Source organism: Ochlerotatus camptorhynchus, unplaced genomic scaffold (genome assembly GCF_037179485.1).
Source record: "Ochlerotatus camptorhynchus isolate MF236.1 unplaced genomic scaffold, CSIRO-AGI_Acam_v1.1 ptg000412l, whole genome shotgun sequence".
Lineage (NCBI taxonomy): Eukaryota > Metazoa > Arthropoda > Insecta > Diptera > Culicidae > Ochlerotatus > Ochlerotatus camptorhynchus.
This window is the reverse complement of record NW_027040898.1, coordinates 1549334-1570618: the sequence shown is the minus strand read 5'-3', so window position 1 is coordinate 1570618 and position 21285 is coordinate 1549334. Positions and strand designations below refer to the sequence as shown.

Sequence of the window (21285 nt, the reverse complement as noted above, 5' to 3'; positions counted from 1 at the left end):
TACAGATCCTGCTCATATGGATGGTTCCCGTTTTCAGTATTTAAGTTATTCAGATGGACAAGACTTATCCTAAGGCAAAGGGTTTAGTTCAGAATTCAGGCAACGCTAGTGTGATGTTCATTTTGATTTGTTTGCCCTAACCAGTGTATGTTTTTATCATTTACCATCATACGCAAGAAGTAGCGCTTCAACCCAGAGTAGATGAATTGCGTTTGTTTTGAAAATCATCCCCACCAAGATGAAGACGAATATGAATATTGACAACAACAGAGGCGATAATGAAAATCCAGCCACAAATGAAGAAAAACAAATTAATGTTAACTTCGATATTCAAAGATTGCCTTGATCAAGAGAATGATGTTATGTCAAAATTCAAATTCATGCAGGTAGTTGGTCTATCTGTTGAGGCTGTCTTCATTTTCAGCTAAGTTGAGTGTAGAAGGAATGATTTTTATCAGCACTGGCCCTAACCAAAGACATCATATCAAGAAGACTGGCAACTTTGCCAGAATCCAAGCGACAGATACAATAGCGCTGCGCTTGAGTGAAGGTGGAAGCAACGTATAGAAAAATGAGCAAATACACAAACCTTTCTTCTGAGGATGTAATCTTTGCTATCAAATTCGTTCGAAGCATTTACCTTTGAGCGGCAGATGACGCGATTGTACCTGTCTCATAGCGTTCGTATGAGAAAATGGAAGAGTTGCCAGTCTTCTTGATTTGTTGTCTTCGCCCTAACCTAACATTTTGACTAGACATAAGGTTCCCGTCTTAGGCAAAGTTCTTCAGGTGGACAAAAACAATATTATGGTAAAGATTTCAACTCAGTATTAATTCACCAGGTGGCGCTAGTGTGACATTCATGTTTCATTGTTTGCTGTAACTTAACATATGGACTAGATAGAAGGATTTCGTCTTCGATAAAGTTGTTCAAATATACAAGACCTATCCTAAACTATTGATGAAAAAAGTGACTGATATGAACCTTATCTTATTTTTGAGAAAACATTTTTAAATCAGCAAGAGCCTTAATTTAACTGCATATTTCTTTCTAAATTATGGATAACAGGAATCTTCTGAACAGAGTTGGTATGGAATATTATTTTCTGACCATGATTACTGAAGAGAGTGATATATCAATTAGTTGAAATGTCAAATCTAACCAATTTTTTACTCTCCGGGACGACGATACGAATATAAGTACCGTAAAACGATAGTTTTTTAAAAGTATATTCTAAATATTTTTTACAGCAATGACTGTTTTTCAAATTTTATATTTTTAAAACAAGTACTGAGGATCCAAGAGTTAATTCGTTAGTAATATGTTGAACGAAAATTAAAGCATTTACACTATTTTTTAGTTTTGTGACCGAACTTCAGTATTTTGATTTGGGGTTACTTTGATAATGCTCGATGAATGTAGAAAAAAAAGAGTGAATCTCAAACAATTTAGCTCTTTAAATATGAAACTTTGAGTGAGTATATAATCAGAAAACTTCATAAGCAATAAGAATACAACATTGAATTTGTGATGGCTGTATCGGAAATACATTTCATAAGTGATGACGAAAACACGAAAATGGTTATTTAATATTTTTGTAAAATATGTAACGCATACTTTATAAAAGCTATAAACCATATCAACGGAAATACCCTAAGCTACAATTTGGAACCAATGTTTCTTATTCGAAAAAAGCACAGCGAATAAATTTATTCTTTATATTATACTATCAAAGTTACTCGCATTATTAAAGATACTCCGTTTTACGGTATTGGATTACATCAGTATTGAAAATTTTCAAGCTAGTATATAATTTAAACCACATTTTTACAATCCTTTGCTGCCAGCTACTGTAGCAATCTCAGTCGAAAGAATTGCCAAAAACTGTTTTGAAACGCTTTTACAAAGCTCCAATCTTCTCTAGTGAGAGCGACTATTGTGGGCAACCTCTTTTTATTCGGCAACCTTTCTATTTGAGCTGCGTGTTAAGCAGCTGTGCTTTCATCGGCAACTCGAAATCAGCAGCGTTTTGTAGTTCGTGTGTTTCATTTCTAGAAAACCCTGCTTGATTGCTTTTTCTCATTGGTAAAAATATAATCAAATTGAAGCTGAAAGCCTAAAGAATAGTTTGAACGCATTCAGCGAAGTGTTTTCTTAAGAAAATCCAGTGAAATAAGCATTTCAATTTGGGTTGCCGAAAATAGTCTGTCATGCCGAAGTCGTCAGCCGGCGCCGGTGGTGTAGTGGTAAGCGTGACTGCTTTCTAACACCCCAATGGGTCTGGGTTCAATCCCAGCCGAGGTCGGTGGGATTTTTCTGAGGCATAAAAATCTCTGGTCACGTCTTCCTTCGGAAGGGAAGTAAAGCCGTTGGTCCCGGCCCATGTGTGTTGTGAATGGGTGCGATATCCTACGCAGGTGTGGAAGCTGCCTTCCTGCACATTCGATTATCGTCAATGGATGGCAATCGATGTCCGTCGGTGATTGGCACTAGATTGCGGAACAGAGACCGACGTTAAATAAACGAAAGAAAAAAAAATGCCGAAATAACTTTTTAAATTTGTTTCGTAAATTTTTTTATAATTTTACTTCTCTCTAATCATTCGCAAATTAACGAACGTAAACAAACAATCGAACAGTCATTGAACTTCACGCATAATACTGTTTGGCAGCGCTTTTGAAGAATAGCACTACCAACATTGAAAAGAAGCTACACTGCATCACCCAGGGTCTAGTCTGTCTAGTCAAGGGAACCTTCTGTCTAGTCAAAATGTTAAGTTAGGGCAAACAATGGAAAATTAGTTTCACACTAGCGCCGCCTGGTGCGTTAATTATGACCTAGGCTCTTTACCATAAAATGGGTCTTGTCCATTTGCACAACTTTGCGCTAGACGGGAATCTTCTATCTAGTCAAGATGATAAGTTCGGGAAAACAATGGAAACTTAATGTCACACTAGTTCCACCTGGTAAGTGCCACAGTTCACTCTTTTCCATAAAATAGGTCTTCCCCATCTGAACAATTTTGCCGAAAACGGGAACCTTTTATCTAGTGAAGATGTTAAATTCAGTGGCGTCGCCCTAACCTCAATCTTCCTGTTCAACAACTCTCAAAACATAAACAAACAAAACAATATTGGTTCCAATGGATACAAATCAGTGAAACTAGAAGACCCTATGCCTGTTAAAACTTTTTTTTTTATTAATTTATTTGATAAGGCTCAACCGAATTAACTTTACAGAGCCGAGGATTCTTGGTCACTATACAATACATCTTAAAACTATAGTCAAAAGGTACAACACAATAAACACTTTATCTTCCGATATCCAAAAAGCCTCCTCCATCAGAACTGGAGCCGCTTCCAGTAGTTTCATTGTATGGCAAATTGTTGTACGCCAACGAGGGTCAGAGCGCGTCCATTGCAGCAATCGACGCAAAACGTGGTCAGCACTCACACACTCATCACGAAACGGTTGCTTTCCAAAGTCGACGACGCATCGACCGAAAGAACTGCTGATGAAGAACAATGAGGAGGACCACACAATGGTTGCTGCCGAGAAAACAGACGATCGCGTAGCACACATCGAGAGTGGCCTGCTTTTGTCGACAGCCGAGTGAACACTGCTTTTAAAACTGATTTGAATGTAAACATGACACTAAATAACGTTTTCAAAGTTGTTGAACAGGTAAAAAGTGAGGTTACGCGACGCCACTGGTTAAATTAGGGCAAAAAATGAAACATAAATGTCACACTAGCGCCACCTGATGAGTGAATTCTGAACTAAACTCTGTTTCTTAGGATATGGGCAGATGCTAAACTTCGCTGAGGATGAAAACCATCCATATGAGCACGAGCGTTATATAATGTGTATATAAGATGGGGCAATTTGATCATTTTCGTTTTTGCGCAAACTAGTTTTGAATCATAGTTTTGAAGGCCTTGAATTCCTGAATATCTTTGCAGATCTTTGCAGTTGGGATCTCGTGATATAAACATCTCTAACATCAAAATATGCCACTTCATGAGTATAGTTTTACAATGCCCCTTCCTATGAGAGATCCGCCCTTCAAAAAAAAAAAGTATCATAATTTATACATAAATTTTACTAAATTTACTGTGCAAACCATTTTAAGTTTCAGAAATTCATTTAATTTTCGTCGAGATACTGCAATTTGAATGTGGGGTCAAATTGAGCCCAGGGTATAGGAAACAAGTATTGCAATAAAATTCTTCCAATAAATTTGTTTTCAAGATTTTTTGAACAGATTTCAGTACAGAGCTCTGGTGGACGCACCTAGTCACAAAAGAATTAGTAAAATCCATCGTCAAATAAAAAAGTTACAGTCTCTCAAAATGGCCTGGGGTCAAATTGACCGCAAGGTACAGACAAAGGGTTAACGGTCATATTGATCCACATAGAGTACAACATAGAATGTGAACATTTTCTTGAAGTGCTCAGAATCTGATTTGGAAAAAAAATGCATCATCTGACTCATGGTCATCGTTCTGCCCGAACGACTGAACAGCAAATATTTTGTTAATTTAAATTTATCACATTGATGTATTTTCTGGCCTTAGTTGAAACATATAGCAATACAACTTCAATTTTACGTACAAATTTTTAATAGTCCATTAATTTGTATTGCATTTTACATGCATTCATTCGAACAACGATATAAATTTACATGAACGTGTAAATTCCAGTTTTAATTTATTGAATTACCTATCGTTAAACGTGCAATTATACATTCAAAAACCTACTCCAAAAGATTTGGCATTTCATTTGGTACTAGGCTTGTATGACTGTTAGCAGTGGTAATTGGGATCTTCAGAAAATATAGTTTCCCATGCTACCTTCAATTTACAATATCTGCAATAATTTCTCCTTTCAGGTTCGTGCCACTCCCGACAACATAAAAGAGGTCAAAACTGCCATTCAATCGGTGGAATGTGAAAATACGGCCAACTTTTCCGCTGCTTTGGAATCGGCTTTCGAGTTGCTGCGAAGGGTGAGTAGTTTCCTCTTCCTTCTGGGCACGATTGGATTATTTTTTTCTTAACTCGGTTTCTACTTGCAGTACAATCAAAGCTCCCAGGGAAGTCAGTGCAATCAAGCTATCATGTTGATCACCGATGGTCCGAGTGATACCTTTGCGGATGTGATCAAGCATTACAACCATCCGCACATGCCCGTTCGGATTTTCACATATCTGATCGGAACGGACAAAAGTAGTGGGAAGAATTTGTACCAGATGGCTTGCGATAATAAAGGTTTGCAGTTGAATGCTGGGACATTTCCATGAAGAATGAATTTCATTTTGCTCTGATTTTGGTAGGTTTTTACGTTCAGATCAACAGTGCTGAGGAAGCTAGACGGAAAGTGGTGGAATATGCGCTGGTGATGGCTCGTCCGATGGTGCTGTATCAGGCGGATCATCCGGTGCACTGGAGTCCGGTATTCACCGGTGGTCGCAGTGGCATTCTAGGCCGAGAGAATGAAAACAAGCGAAAGTTGGTGACCACCGTTTCGACTCCGGTCTTCGATCGGCGGAATCACTCCTCAAGGGCAGCTAACTTACTAGGGGTTGTCGGGACGGATGTTCCCATTGAAGAAATTCAGAAAATGATCCCACAGCATAGGTTGGGTGTGAATGGTTACTCGTTCATTGTAGATAACAACGGTCGAGTTTTGTACCATCCGGACCTACGGCCCATAAGTGATAATGGTCAGTACAGCGCATCTCTGAAGCATAAGTACAACTCGGTTGATTTGACCGAGGTAGAACTGCCAGAAGTGGATAGTCCTACCAATGGGATCAATGAACGGCATGAGCATAGGTTTACGAATGTTCTTCAAGAGGTAGGAATACTTACTTTTGATGAATAATTGTTATTATATTCGAATATTATTTTGATTTCGATAGCTGCGCAACGAGATGGTCCTTCAAAAAGAGGGCGAAAATGAACTAACTGTTCTAACTCATATGGATGGAATGAAGCGAGTGACCATGAGGCCTCAAAAGTAAGATTCATTTAGTTACACAATGTGAGCGCCTTTAATACTTATTTTGATCACAGATATTTCTACGGCCCAATCGATGGTACTCCATTCTCGTTGGGAATAGCTCTTCCTGACAACTACGGTATTCATGAGTTGAATGCCCAAATAGAGATTCGGCATTCTCATAACAATGGTAATCAATCTTTGTGTTTTTTTTTGTCGTGCCATTTACCTTTAGCGTTTCTGCTGTTCACAGTTTCTGAACACTTCCAAGGTAACAACTGGAAGGTGCACCCGGATTGGGTGTACTGTGAGTACAACAGTCTGAAGGACGTTGAAAACAATGGCGAGAGTACGACGGAATCCACCTACCGGGATAAGGACGAAAGCTTCGACACCCCCGAAGAGCAGGTGCTCCATTTTCTGGCCCGCGTCGGCAGGCCTGGCTGGAAGTGGATGTCGGTAAGCTGATGAGAATTTGTCGATTTCTTCAACTGTTTGATCTGGTTCAATAGCTCCAAATTAACATTGATTCTTTTCGCTCCTCCAAATGCAGGTTCGTCCCCGGTCGCCTCAGCCACATCATGGCCACGGTGGAATTCCGGCTGGGCATTATGCTCAACATCACTTCAGTTCGCAAGGTTCCCGAAAAGCGGAACCATACTATTGCGATCGTACTCTCGTCCAAAGTTTGGTTCGTGATGCTATCGTGACGGATGGGTTGGATCGTGCGTCGACCCATCCCGGTAGGAAGGAGGACAGGAGGTAAGGTTATGGGTTCAGTTGCAAGGTTTTTTTGGTTTTAAATGTGGAGCTCTTATTGTTGTTTGAAAATTGAAAGCGCTATTGGTATTGTAAAAGTAGATTTCAATAGTGGCCAACGGTCTTTATTTGTCGTATTTGTTTTATATGTCTATACAGTCAATGCAGATACAGATTGTAGTCAATTATCATTAACTCGGTATTGAAGGTTGCTTAGAGTTAAAGAACAACAAACAATAATTTTATGTTCATCTGCAATGTGAAGAAGAAATGTTCCATCTTCTGTAATACCTATCTAACCGTGTTTACACATATCAATTCGAAAAATTGTTCAAACATGCATTTACAGATGGTCTAGTAGTTGGTTCGGAATAAATATACAGCTAATATGAACAAAGGTGCACAATCAGATATCTTAGTGTTCAAAATTTAATATGCCGCATGAAGAATTCATGTTCATTGATCATTTACCTCAAGGAAACCTAAAACAATGCCGGTTGTGGTACATGTACATGTGCTAGAAGTTCAATATCATCGCATCGTTGATGAGATTTAATCTATCGCATAATGGGTGTTACTTTTAGTCTGGATCTGATCACTTCTCTGGAGGTATTTGAAATATTTTCGGATATGGCACTATCCTGAGCACTCTAGATCGCCTATTTGATGTGGCTGATGATAGGTTCTAGTATGAACTGGTGGTGCGGATAATTTTTACGACGACACCAGGAACATGTTCGAATTCGACCGATAGGTCCTTGGTACTCAATTTATAAAGTTCCTTCGCAGAACTATCACACCACATGCAATGAACTCAACACAACCATTACCTCAGTACATGAAGAATACAATCGTAAAGTCGAGTCTGAAGTCAAATCATGTCCTAATGCACTTCGACAGACATGTAGGAAATAACTCTTTAGAAATCTACAATTTCTTTGCAAATTTCTTCCAGGAAGTATACACTGTATTCGAGTGTACCCCATTAGGCATAAATACGTTAGGCATGCGGACGTTAGGCATATGGACGTTAGGCATAATGGACGTTAGGCATAAAGTCATTAGGCATAATGGACGTTAGGCATATTATATGTATGGCATAATGGACGTTAGGCATAAAATACCTTGCTGCTGTGCAACTCTAGAAACCTGTTTCGAGCATGGTAAACAATGCTTAAATTAGGCTAAGCGTTGAATAACAATGATACAAGTTAAACAAACATAGATTTAATAAGCACAGTTTGGAATCCATTATTTATCATATCATAAGTGACGTAGCTATATATTTATTTAGATCCAAGATTAGTAGCGATAGCGGTTAAGTAATCTGGCAATGAAAACTCAGCATAGTTTTGAACTATATCTTGAAATCAATCGCATCTAGAAATAAAAAAAAACACACATTTGTTGTAATATATTCTTAAAAACATATTGCAATTGTCAAAGAAGAAAAGGTTTTCCTCAAAGAACAGCTCATGAAATAAAGAATGGTGAATTCTGTGGTTTTTTATTCAATAACAAAAAAACAGCTAAGGTTGAATAAAATATGATGCCAAAGAACAGCTCATGAAATGAAGAATGGTGAATTCTGTGGTTTTTCATTCAAAAATAAAAAAAAAAACATACCTGCTGCTTCCAGGATTTCCTGCCATACTTTTCGATACAACGATTCTGTTTTTGTTGTCATCAGAATGAAAACTAGCGGAACTGTCTGCTGATGTGAGGGAGCGATACTTCCATGAACAGTGACGAGTTGCCGAAACAAACAAGGAACTGTGGCAAACGTACCATCTGTAACCCAATACTTTGCCTGTCCAAGACGTCGCAAGTTTTCATGAGTTCCAAAAATTAAGGCTATTTCGTTATTGTCACCGAGGTCAGCAACCAACCCAAGTAACAATTTCCAGTTGAAGAAACGCTTTCGTTTTGATTTTGTTCAGCTGCATGTTGAATAATAATTGCACAATGTGTTCACCACAACTTTTATAAAACCCTTGTTTACACTCGTTTGGAGAACCTATACAACTGCAACACAAAGGTGTTGTCTAACGTATTCAGTAAAACGTTCTTGTTGAAGAAACGCTTCCATTGTGATTTTATTCAACTGCATGCTGAATAATAACTGTACAATTTGTTTATTACAACTTCTGTAAAACTCTTGTTTACACTGGTTTGGAGAACCTGTTCAACTACAGCATTATATGTCTACGCGGTATAGGAGTAGAAGCAACTTTTATACAACGTTTATAGATACATATTTAAACTCAAGCTTTATTATTTTGGTGAAAGCTCTTATACAACGTTTGTAGACACTTCTTGACAGCTGCTTTGAAATTTAGTAGAGAGTGAACCTGAGAGGCGTTTGTTGCACTCTTTTATGACTCCTAAATAATCATTGTACAGCAAGCGGTGAAAAGCGTTTACAGCACTTTTCAATGACTCCTTAACAACCGGATAGAAGCAACTTTTATACAACGTTTATAGATACATATTTAAACTCAAGCTTTATTATTTTGGTGAAAGCTCTTATACAACGTTTGTAGACACTTCTTGGCAGCTGCTTTGAAATTTAGTAGAGAGTAAACCTGAGAGGCGTTTGTTGCACTCTTTTATGACTCCTAAATAATCATTGTACAGCAAGCGGTGAAAAGCGTTTACAGCTCTTTTCAATGACTCCTTAACAACCGGATAGAAGCAACTTTTATACAACGTTTATAGATACATATTTAAACTCAAGCTTTATTATTTTGGTGAAAGCTCTTATACAACGTTTGTAGACACTTCTTGACAGCTGCTTTGAAATTTAGTAGAGAGTGAACCTGAGAGGCATTTGTTGCACTCTTTTATGACTCCTAAATAATCATTGTACAGCAAGCGGTGGAAAGCGTTTATAGCACTTTTTAATGACTCCTTAATAACCGTTGTGTAAGTACTCACAATATTCACAGATTAAAATTAATTTAACAATTGTTGTGGTACGCCAAAATAATTGCTTGTACAGTTTTTATTAATTTAATTTATTTGTGCACATTGAAAAAATATGTAATTATGCCATAATACACATTCTGTGATCATGGAGGAAGTAGTAACTAGCATCGGTTTAATCTTTGATTGATATTCTTTCGATTAATCTCCCTAATAATTAATTGAGAGAATTTATCTAGAAATGTTATCGTTGATTATATGATATATGTCTTAAATTAATGTTTGCATTTATTAATAAACACCTATATATATAATTTACCTCTACTCCACCGAGGGTTTCTCGAAGCAAGATTCGAACTCATGATCCCGGATTGCCAGCCGCTTCTGTTTCCATCTGCTCTATTCTTGAATACATATTTTGATCATATGAGAGAAGTATATGAAGCTCATCTTGAGTGACTTCTCTTGCAGTCGAATAATCATTGCCTTATGGTCATATAAACGTGCCTATCACTTGTGCTATTTTTAGCAACAAAATTGTGGTTGGTGGTTGGTCGAACGTAAACAATCATTTAAGAGTGCTCCAAGCAGCTTTTGAAGCTTTTAAGCAAATGGCAATACAACTACATTCTTGTTCAACTCTGGAAGCTATTATTCAACGTTTGATCAACTGAGGTGTTGTATAAGAGCTCCCAATGGTTTGTTTTGATGCGTTTATTCCACGTTAAACGTAAACAATCATTTAAGAGTGCCCCAAGCAGCTTTTGAAGCGTTTAACCAAAAAGGCAATACAACTACATTCTTGTACAACTCTGGAAGCTATTATTCAACGTTTGATCAACTCAGGTGTTGTATAAGAGCTCCCAATGGTTTGTTTTGATGCGTTTATTCCACATCCTTTATGGCTCCTGTCAAACAGTTTAACCGAACGTAAACAATCATTTAAGAGTGCTCCAAGCAGCTTTTGAAGCGTTTAACCAAAAAGGCAATACAACTACATTCTTGTACAACTCTGGAAGCTATTATTCAACGTTTGATCAACTCAGGTGTTGTATAAGAGCTCCCAATGGTTTGTTTTGATGCGTTTATTCCACATCCTTTATGGCTCCTGTCAAACAGTTTAACCGAACGTAAACAATCATTTAAGAGTGCTCCAAGCAGTTTTTGAAGCTTTTAACCAAATGGCAATACAACTACATTCTTGTACAACTCTGGAAGCTATTATTCAACGTTTGATCAACTCAGGTGTTGTATAAGAGCTCCCAATGGTTTGTTTTGATGCGTTTATTCCACATCCTTTATGGCTCCTGTCAAACAGTTTAACCGAACGTAAACAATCATTTAAGAGTGCTCCAAGCAGTTTTTGAAGCTTTTAACCAAATGGCAATACAACTACATTCTTGTACAACTCTGGAAGCTATTATTCAACGTTTGATCAACTCAGGTGTTGTATAAGAGCTCCCAATGGTTTGTTGTGATGCGTTTATTCCACGTTCTGTATAGCTTTTGTGAATCAGTTTAACTAAGGTGCTATAAAAGTTATCGTAGGTCTTATAAAGCATATAGTTAAACCGAACGTAAATAATCATTTAGGAGTGCTCCAATAGCTTTTAAAACTTTTAATCAAATGGCAATACAACTACATTCTTGTTCAACTCTGGAAGCTATTATTCAACGTTTGATCAACTCAGGTGTTGTATAAGAGCTCCCAATGGTTTGTTTTGATGCGTTTATTCCACATCCTATAGAAGCTCCTGTCAAACAGTTTAACCGAACGTAAACAATCATTTAAGAGTGCTCCAAGCAGTTTTTGAAGCTTTTAATCAAATGGCAATACAACTACATTCTTGTACAACTCTGGAAGCTATTATTCAACGTTTGATCAACTCAGGTGTTGTATAAGAGCTCCCAATGGTTTGTTTTGATGCGTTTATTCCACATCCTATATGGCTCCTGTCAAACAGTTTAACCGAACGTAAACAATCATTTAAGAGTGCTCCAAGCAGCTTTTGTAGCGTTTAACCAAAAAGGCAATACAACTACATTCTTGTTCAACTCTGGAAGCTATTATTCAACGTTTGATCAACTCAGGTGTTGTATAAGAGCTCCCAATGGTTTGTTGTGATGCGTTTATTCCACGTTCTGTATAGCTTTTGTGAATCAGTTTAACTAAGGTGCTATAAAAGTTATCGTAGGTCTTATAAAGCATATAGTTAAACCGAACGTAAATAATCATTTAGGAGTGCTCCAATAGCTTTTAAAACTTTTAATCAAATGGCAATACAACTACATTCTTGTTCAACTCTGGAAGCTATTATTCAACGTTTGATCAACTCAGGTGTTTTATAAGAGCTCTCAATTGTTTGTTGGGAATAGACAGTCCCCATTATCATCCTTCTGGAATTCATCGGGTAGATTATGCCTAACGTCCATTATGCCTAACGTCCTTTATGCCCAAACGTCCATTATGCCTATCGTGCATTATGCCTAACGTCCGTATGACTAACGACCGTATGCCTAACGTCGTGTATCCCCGTCAACCAACTATCTCAACAAGAAATCATCAAAGCACTGAAAAACTTGAACGCATCTAATGGATTAGGACCTGATGAGATAGCTCCTGTATTCCTGAAGAATGTTTCAGAACAACGCCTTTTTAACTTGTATGTATGTGTGTAGGGGAAATGCAGGTAATGTCGGCCTAAGTGCCCCTAATTTGGGCCCATACATAAATTCAGCAATGGACTAAATTTTCAATAGCAACCAAAAATATCCATTAGTAATCCAATTAGTCAACAGATAAAGTTGATAAATAGCAGATTTTTAGCGATGGGCCCAATATTAGATCCATACAATCCAACTTCCACTGTCCGGCAGTGTTTTTATGGAAGAAAAATGTTTGCAATATAATCTATTATTATCTTATACTGATCCCATTGCAAACAATTGTAGCCCGGAAGTTGAAAGGTGATATCTTTGTTGCGTTTCAGTAACCCATTTCAGAATGCCTGGTCACTCACGTCCATTCCAAGGTTACTTTCACTTACAACAAGCCCCGCATACACGTAGTCCCGATGTAAAATGTATATTGATACTGCGTGTACACTTCCATCATCAAAGCAATTCCTGCTTTGTAGATGGCAAGTATTTAGTAGGATGCATTTACTGATTAAAATATAATGTAAACAAATAAAAGTTATGTCTCATACGAATCAAATGATTCCAAATTCTACGGGTTCATAGAAATTAAGTTTAAACAGATAAAAGTAGAAAAAAGGCACAATCTCACCAAATCAGTCCAAGTGAATCCTTTGCAAGCAGCTTTGTCATGTTTGGTGTAGCAGTTCCGCCCATAGACCCGCCTTACGGGGATCAATCCTCTGGTCTAATATAGTCAATTGCTCCAAGTGGAAGTGACAACTTGCATCTCCTTGACGCGAACACGAAGCAACCGCTCATAAAATCATACAACGCATAAATAAACTGAAGTTAAAAACTATCACTCGCGATGCCACAAATTTCTGGACCGGGAGCACAAGCGAAATCTAATTACAACTTCACAAAAGTCGACAAAAAAACGGAGCAAAAATTGATTGGTTATCAACCAGACCGAAGATGATGGCCGCTTGGAGCGTCGACTCAGTTACATGTCAGGGCGTAGGATGCCATGCTATCAATGTTGCTGACAGAGAGCTGATATTCAAACCGATCGAAGGACAGATGAGGGCCGGTGGGAGGGTCGACTCCACTGACAGAGAACTGGTGTACACCCAGACCGAAGATGATGGTGGCTAGGAGCGTCGAAGCAGTTACATGTCGGGGCGTAGGATGCCATGCTATCAATGTTGCTAACATAGAGCTGATGTTCAACCCGATCGAATGGCAGATGAAGAACGGTGAGAGCGTCGACTCCACTAGACGTCAAAATTGTAGGATGCCTTGGATGCCAAGCTGACAGAGATCTGGTGTTGAACCAGACCAAAGGACAGATGAAGGCAGCTGGGAGCGTTGACTCAGGTAGACATCGTAGCGTAGGATGCCATGCTAATAAAGAGCTGGTGTTCATTCAGACCGATGGGCAGATGACGACCGCTGAGAGCGTTGTAACAGCTAATGGTCGGAAGCATAGGATGCCAAACCATCAATCATGTGGATCTGGAACCATTTGTTGGCAAATCATTAGGGGCGCAGTATCACTGGCGGCTTCTGCCAGACATGTATCAGTCTTAGTTACCTGACAGAGAACTGGTGTTCATCCAGGCCGAAGGCAAGATATGACCGCTGGCGATTTACGTCAACGTAGATAGTGCGAGATACGAAGCTTTAGATATCGTTTGATGTTCGCCTTGAACAGATCGGTGGATTGCTTTTGTTTGATTACTGTTGGGAGCTCGTTGTATAGTTTACCACCATGGTAACCAAACCGTTTTTTCCGAGTTCTGAATGGGGTCGGACCAATCGAATGCTACCGTTAAATCTACTGAACATTTCTGAGAGGTTCATTGTGACTGTCATGTTGTGATGTGTGGCTGGATTTGTTACAACAATGTTATGCAAGTGTGTTAATGTGTGCAACACTTGAAGTCCTCAAATTGGTAAAAACGAGTTCTGCAGGTCATTGTACAGCTTTTCCGTTGGGTAAAGGTGCGGTTTTGACGTAAGACTACGTCTTTGATTTCTTTATGGGGGTACACTTTGTGAAAACCGAAAATAGAACATGTAACAAATTAAGAAAGATTTTCAACGTTAATAACTCAGCTGCACCAATCGATCAGAAATATGGCTACGCATCGATAACAATGCTTCCGAATGCAACGAGAAACTATTGAAAAACTGGTAAATGTCCAGCATTTTCCAAAAGCGTCGAATTAACTAACAAATCCACCAATTACCTACATGCATATGCTGCTTCCCCAGCACAGTCGTCAGAGAGTAGTAAGTAGACGAAACAAGTCGAAGTGGCATTCGCCTCCGATCCTCGGGCGCGTGCGAATAGGGAGGATAGAATTGCGTAATAATTTGCACACTCATCGCCATACTCAGAACGACATGCTCCCAACGACCACACCACTGTGTGGTGGTGTTCGGTCATCGAAATTAGTAGCAGCAGTAGCAGTGCTTTTGGCGTGTGGCGTTGAAAATTGTTCTCCAGTAACAACGAAAGGCTGCCTGCAAGCAGCGAGCTGCAGAGCCCACATAAGCAACCATCAAAGGAGGAAGAAGCTGCACTGCTATGCTATGGATCGGAATCAGTAGCTCTTCGTGAGTCGTTGTCTGAAAACAGCGCATTCCCTAACACAGACTTAAAAATCGAATTCGATGCGGTCCCACTGAACGGTGCTCATTCAATCACCGTAAGTGGTGGTGTCCAGTACAGCAGCAGCAGTAGTAGCTAGCAGCAGCAGCAGCAGGAGTGCTTTCAACAACAACAACAACAACAACAACAACAACAACAACAACAACCAAAGGCTGCCTGCAAGCAGCGAGCTGCAGAGCTCATATGAGCAACTATAGAGAAGGAGGAAGAAGTCCCACCGCTAGGCTAGGATCGGAATCAGTAGCTCGTCGTGCTCAGCTCAGCATTACTCAACCATCACTACAATTGTTATACTGACATGCAGGTTTAAAAAACCTGTTTAAAATACTGAATTGCCAAGGCAGGAACAATGTAAAAACACTTAGATATATATCATAACAATTAAGGCTGGTAAGTTACTGTAGTAACTGGAGCACCTAGGTTGAAATGAAATGTAATTTATTTTGAATTTAAAACAAATAGAGTTAATAAGAAAAAAAAACTCAACCATCACTATAAAATGGTCCTTTTCAGGACCACCATAAATTTCTTAAGAGTATTATTTGGACATTTGTCAAGGTCATCAGTTTCCGCAAGCAGCTAGCTATCAACGCTCAACCTGGTCTCTATATAAGGTGTGGAATTGCAGGCCCGAATGTATTGGTGAGATTAAGCATCGTCCGACCATTTTCCAGTACACGCTGGCGTTAAAAATCCATATAGAATTTGAGAGAAGTGGGAAAGAAAGAAAGCCAATAAAATCAAATTTGTGAGAAAATTAGCTCTCACGAGTTCAATCTCTCGAAGTGTCTCCTTTTTTACATATTCTGCACAAACGATACTTACCGCCCCGCCCCATTCACATAATTTGGAAGGAAATCCTGTGAGGGGTGAATTGAATTCACTTTAATACCAAAATGCACAAATCTTAAAAATACATAAATAACAAAAAATTCAAAATACAAGTCGGGTAGATGAATCGAAAATACTCAATTTGACAGACCCTTGGATTCTCTTCATCAACTTTCTCTTTGAAATAAATACTACAAATTTGATACGCTTACAAATAAAAAACGGAAAGAGTTAAGATAATTGATGATTGATCAATTAAAAGAACTAAATGTTCACATTTGTTCCGTCCACTAGCGGTCCTACGTCAAGCTTCCGTTCGTGCCCCTAGGAACAGACCCTTCTACTTTTTTTTAAAGATGACTTTCAAGCAACGGTTTTGTAGTACCTGACGTTCTCGTTGCCTGGACATGCCTGCGGTTCACCATAAACCCATTAAATATTGTTGCCTTGTGGAACTCCAAATGATATGTTCTTGGGATCACTTCTCCCATCGTTGACAGACACAATTTGCATTACCTGTTATACCATCCATAGCTCTCGAGTTTGTGTAGAAGCAACTCATGACTTATAGAATAGAATATAGATTTTGATGTTTGATACGTCTATGAACAATGACAGCAACGCCACCACCGGCTCCATCAAGACGGTCATTTCGATAAATGAAATAGTTTGAGTCCCTTTTAAGCTTATGATCAAGGTTAAGGAACGATTCAATTATAGCGGCGATATGCACGTTATGAACTCTTAAAAAGTTAAATAGCTCGTCTACATTATCTATAAGAGAGCGAGCATTCCAATTCAAAATATTTAGGGATTTAAAATTCATCGCTGGATTTCAAAGCATGACGATATTGTTCGCAAATTTCACTTTAGTTTGAATTGCATCACACATGGTATTAGTTTTTAGCATATCAGTAATCATTTCAATTAATGATGTATATAAAAATTCCATTTTAAAAGCAGTAATGCTACCTATGTAAGTCAAAATTATCAAAATTTCTGTTGGCTAGTATTTTGAATTTGATTCCTACCAGCTGCAATAGCAGCATATGTAACCCCATTTACTTGCTGAACATTATTAGCAGCAGCTATAGATGAAGAATTTGAGGCTTGATAACTGTTTGTACCTACGGGTACGAATGTAGAATTTGTTCCTAGCTGACCGTTGTTAACAGCAGAAGAATTAGTGGGAACGTGGAGTGCTTCCTACAATCTTACATTCCCATCACCTCAATTTGAGCATTTAAATTGCTTAGCATCTTCCTTGACAAGACAGTCGTCCTTTGCGTGAGAGAAATCACCACAATTCATGAATTTAGCTGGCATATAGCAATTGTTTGTTCCGTGACCCCATCCTTGGCAATTACGGCACTGGGTGAGGTTTTGGAAATTTCCTCCAGTCTCCCTGAAGTGTTCCCACTTTACTCGGATATGAAGCATAAGGCTAACTTTGTCTAAGGCCTTAAGGTGGTTTAGTTCACTAGACTTGAAGCGAAATAAATAAAAATCCCAGGCAAAATAGATAGCTGCAACTTGATTGTGACTAAAATAAGGTGCATACAAGTAACACCAACTGTTAAGTGACAAGTGTGCTGCGTTGCGTGTATCGCCAGGACGGGATTTCATTTTTATTTTGATTACAGAGGACCTCAGATCTTTGTTTTCCAGCAATTGAATCAAATTGACTTATGCGGCATCTCAAATAAATTAATCAAATATTATAGTTTGTTTGTTTTGCAAAATACATTTGAGTTCATTCGTGACTGAATAACATTACACCTTTTTTTTTTTGGTCGGTCCTGGCGTAGTGGTTAATATCCAAAGTCAAAGTCACGAGTTCAAATCTTCAAAGTGCTTGTGAAAAAAAACAGTTAGATAATTGCGCCAATTGCAGTACAGGCATTATTATACTTGTCGTTCTCAATGTTGATAATACGTATTTATGCTTACAATAAGAGCTCTACATTTTCCATTCTTAGGTTTATATATGCTCACCAATAGTTCTACTAATTTAAACCCTTTGCAAACACTGACTAATGTCATCACTAACCTTTTGCACTCTTAATCGTTGCACTTTCTTCCGTATGCGTGTATTTCTGTTTATTCGAATCAAATAACTTTTGTTAGCCCAATCGCCACATTGATGGCCCTTTTGCACAGGTAAAATCGCTATAGAGATGCACATCATACTTTTCTTTTCTTCCCCGTAGTTTGTTTTCTTTTGTCTATTGAATTCACAAATTATCTACATTTTAATGGAGTAAGTATTTACGATCGATGACAATCAGTCATCAGTCTGCGTAATTTTCTTAAAGCCAGTTTTCCAATTGATTACGATTGATTTACGTTACCGCAACATCTAGCGAATCATCCCTTAATGTGGAAGGATTTTGTTTCATTATGGGTTCAGAGGTTGAACCGCTATTAAAACTTTTGTTGCATCTTGCCATGCAAAGAGATGGCTCGGTCGACCGATGAGATCGGCGCCGGGAGATAGCAGTTAATTACCATTCATTAGCCAAAATATGACTAAGATTGCTCTTTTATACCTCTCTACTCCTCCGTCACACCTCATAGGCAAGGGTTTACCATGTTTGAGATAAAGACAACGTTCGTTGCTACTCGAGCCGGATTGCTTCGGTGGTTCGACCATATGCCTCACAATGAGAACGATGAACCGTAAGATTTTCGAGTGATTTTGATGTGCCCGGATGAATTTTAAATGTTTGATGTTTTATTTTGCAGTCACTTCAGCGAGACCAATGCCCGAGCGATGGACATGAGTTGGTATAAGCGAGCAGTTGACCACCATTCAATCGAACCAGATGGATTTGTCTTCAGTGTGCCATTTGATTCTGGGTATGATGTTAGGAAATGGAAAAAAAAAATGTAAATCACAAAACATTGTAACTTGAATTTGTAGATATTCGGGCAAAAACAGTTCAACATTGGTGACTGCAACGCATGCACTTTTCCTAGACCATCGCGGTCATAAGGCCCCAGCAGCAGTCGTAGGTCTACAGTTTCATCATGAATCTCTTGCGAAGCATTTTATCAACATCACTTCAACAGTACGTACTGAGAGCGTTACAATTTGACTAGCTAATAACCGTTAAACCTTTTTTTTTCAAGTGTACTGGATCTATGTCCTGCAAGAAGACTTGTGCGTCTGACGAACTGGACTGCTACCTGTTGGATGACAATGGTTTCGTCATCCTGTCCGAACGAAACGAGCACACCGGAAAATTCTTCGGACAAATCGATGGCACTATCATGGATTCTCTCGTTCAGGATCGCATATTTCGTAGGATTGCCTTCATGGACTACCAAGGAATGTGTTCGGATCGAGACAATCCATACACTGCCGCTGGAGAACCGCTGAAACCGGTTCGACCCATGTCCTGGTTACTAAAGTACATAGTCACCTTTGCAACCTACTGGCTATCGATCTTGCCCACTCCTGTTGCCTCCTGGCAGCAGAGCAATAGCTACTATGACAGCGAGAATGAGTTTGATGAAGTCTACGAGTACGAGACCAACTACGAAATTCCAGCGGAACATAACCCGTACGATTCTACAACACCGGACTACGAAGTGCATTCGACTCCAATGCCACACAGGTCGCAGGCGACCTCCGGCCCACGGGTGATACCCGATCCCGCTCATGCCAGACCATGTGATCTGAAGACAGATTTGTACATTTTGCAACCGGATCGGTTGAACTCTAGTGGACAGAACAATCCACTGAAGGTAAACTATGAGGAGTTTGTGGCATTATTGACAATCAATCAATGTTTCTTTATTATTTAGGGTAAACTGACAAACTGTCACTCCTCTGGATGTGAGCGACCCTTCAGCGTGCAGAAGATCCCACATAGCAATTTAATTCTGCTGGTGGTGGATGTGCTGTGTCCCTGCGGTTCCAAACAGCTGGACATTGAACCGCAAGAGGTGCATGGCGGTGCAGGTAAGTTAGGTAAAGAACGAATCGAACGTACTTTTTACGTGCTTTTTATTGGTTTTCAAGCACGCATGTTAGATTCTTGCACAATTGCAATTTACCCCATCTAAGGTGTTTCGCTGTGTGATCCTTGTTCCCGTAACTACTTCGAAACTTTAAATGTCACGCCACGTACCACAATGAAACTGCTGCTTGACGTTTGCTGCACTGCAGCATACATGAAGTAGCAATTGCAGGTGAAATGGGCCTCAACTTTTCGAGATTTGTGTAAATAAAAATTGGAAGTGGAATCGCCTTAATTCGCAAACATTATACACTATACACACTCGCCTCTTGTCGGTCATGTGTGACTGTACCGTAGTAGCTTCTCAGTATCAGTCGACGATGAACATACACAACTCTATAGACTTCTCTGACGTTTATGAATTGCACAAGTATTAGTGCTGAACTTTGGGTGAATTCAAAAGTTTTCTTGTACTAATACTTAAAATTTACCTAAAGTTTTGCATTTCACAAACGTCAGACAAGTCTATACGCGGCACAGTTGCTCAGTTTAGAAAGGGTCAACTTTTGTCGTTTCTGATTAGTTTATATCTAGCCTTTACCGGATCTAGCCGTCATCGCTTCTTTTAGCTCATCCGGTAAAGACGCAGCTGCAAAATAAGACTATCCTGAGGTGGCTGGGTTCGATTCCCGGTCCGGTATAGGAATTTTTCGGATTGGAACATTTCTCGACTTTCCTGGGCATAGAGTATGATTGTACTTGTCACACATTTAAGTGTTTTATTGTAAAAATGGTACAGTCAGCGAAAGTTTACAATTAAAAGCTGTAGACTGCATCTACTACACTAAGTTGAGAGCACGCAATAAGCTTTTGCGGCGCCCGTGGTGTAATGGTGGCATAACATCATATAAATAAACAGAGCGTCATAGAAGAATGCTCAATTACTTTTTCAAAGGGACGTATCAGATTTTGTAAATAACGCATTTGATCGTCGATTTGGCGTAACTGGTAGCTCGCAGACGCTTACTAACACCACCAGCAGGTAGGCAAAAATTTCCCCTATCTGATGGTAGTGAAAGAATGCGTGGCCGTGCTACCAGTTACGCCAAATCGACGATCAAATGCATTATTTACAAAAGCTGATACGTCGCTTTGAAAAAGTTATCGAGAATGGTTTCTTCGGAAAATCTTGTCCAAGTTTTCAAAAATCTGAGATGCACAGAAAATTAGATATCAGCCTTCTTAGCAGACAGATAAAAAAAAAGTACACTTTTGACAGAGGAGAGGGTCCAAGATAAGAGAGGAGCAGACTGGCTGGTTTTAAGTCAAACGAACTGTCAAAACCATAGCCCATGGGGCAGCTCCAATCTTGATTACATTGGAAGCCGATTTGGTCACCGTCAATCTGAACACGGCTAACATTGTCTTCCCTAGAACCTCTTCCTCTCATGTCACTCATGTATTTCGAATCATATCCATAGAAT

The 21285-nt window shown here is 39.1% G+C and overlaps 1 protein-coding gene across 1 annotated transcript in view; it reads left to right on the top strand.

The window, feature by feature from the left end:
* The first annotated feature begins 4353 nt into the window (after window positions 1-4353).
* Window positions 4354-21285, top strand: part of LOC135710993 (voltage-dependent calcium channel subunit alpha-2/delta-4-like) — a 31837-nt gene continuing 14905 nt past the window's right edge. Inside the window, exons 1-14 of the mRNA XM_065233731.1 lie at window positions 4354-4380; window positions 4893-5009; window positions 5079-5271; window positions 5337-5860; window positions 5925-6022; window positions 6079-6194; window positions 6258-6463; window positions 6558-6766; window positions 17964-17996; window positions 18414-18515; window positions 18582-18695; window positions 18760-18907; window positions 18969-19586; window positions 19647-19803. Of these exons, the coding sequence (XP_065089803.1) occupies window positions 4354-4380; window positions 4893-5009; window positions 5079-5271; window positions 5337-5860; window positions 5925-6022; window positions 6079-6194; window positions 6258-6463; window positions 6558-6766; window positions 17964-17996; window positions 18414-18515; window positions 18582-18695; window positions 18760-18907; window positions 18969-19586; window positions 19647-19803 (2662 nt within the window). The remainder of the gene's footprint in view (window positions 4381-4892; window positions 5010-5078; window positions 5272-5336; window positions 5861-5924; window positions 6023-6078; window positions 6195-6257; window positions 6464-6557; window positions 6767-17963; window positions 17997-18413; window positions 18516-18581; window positions 18696-18759; window positions 18908-18968; window positions 19587-19646; window positions 19804-21285) is intronic.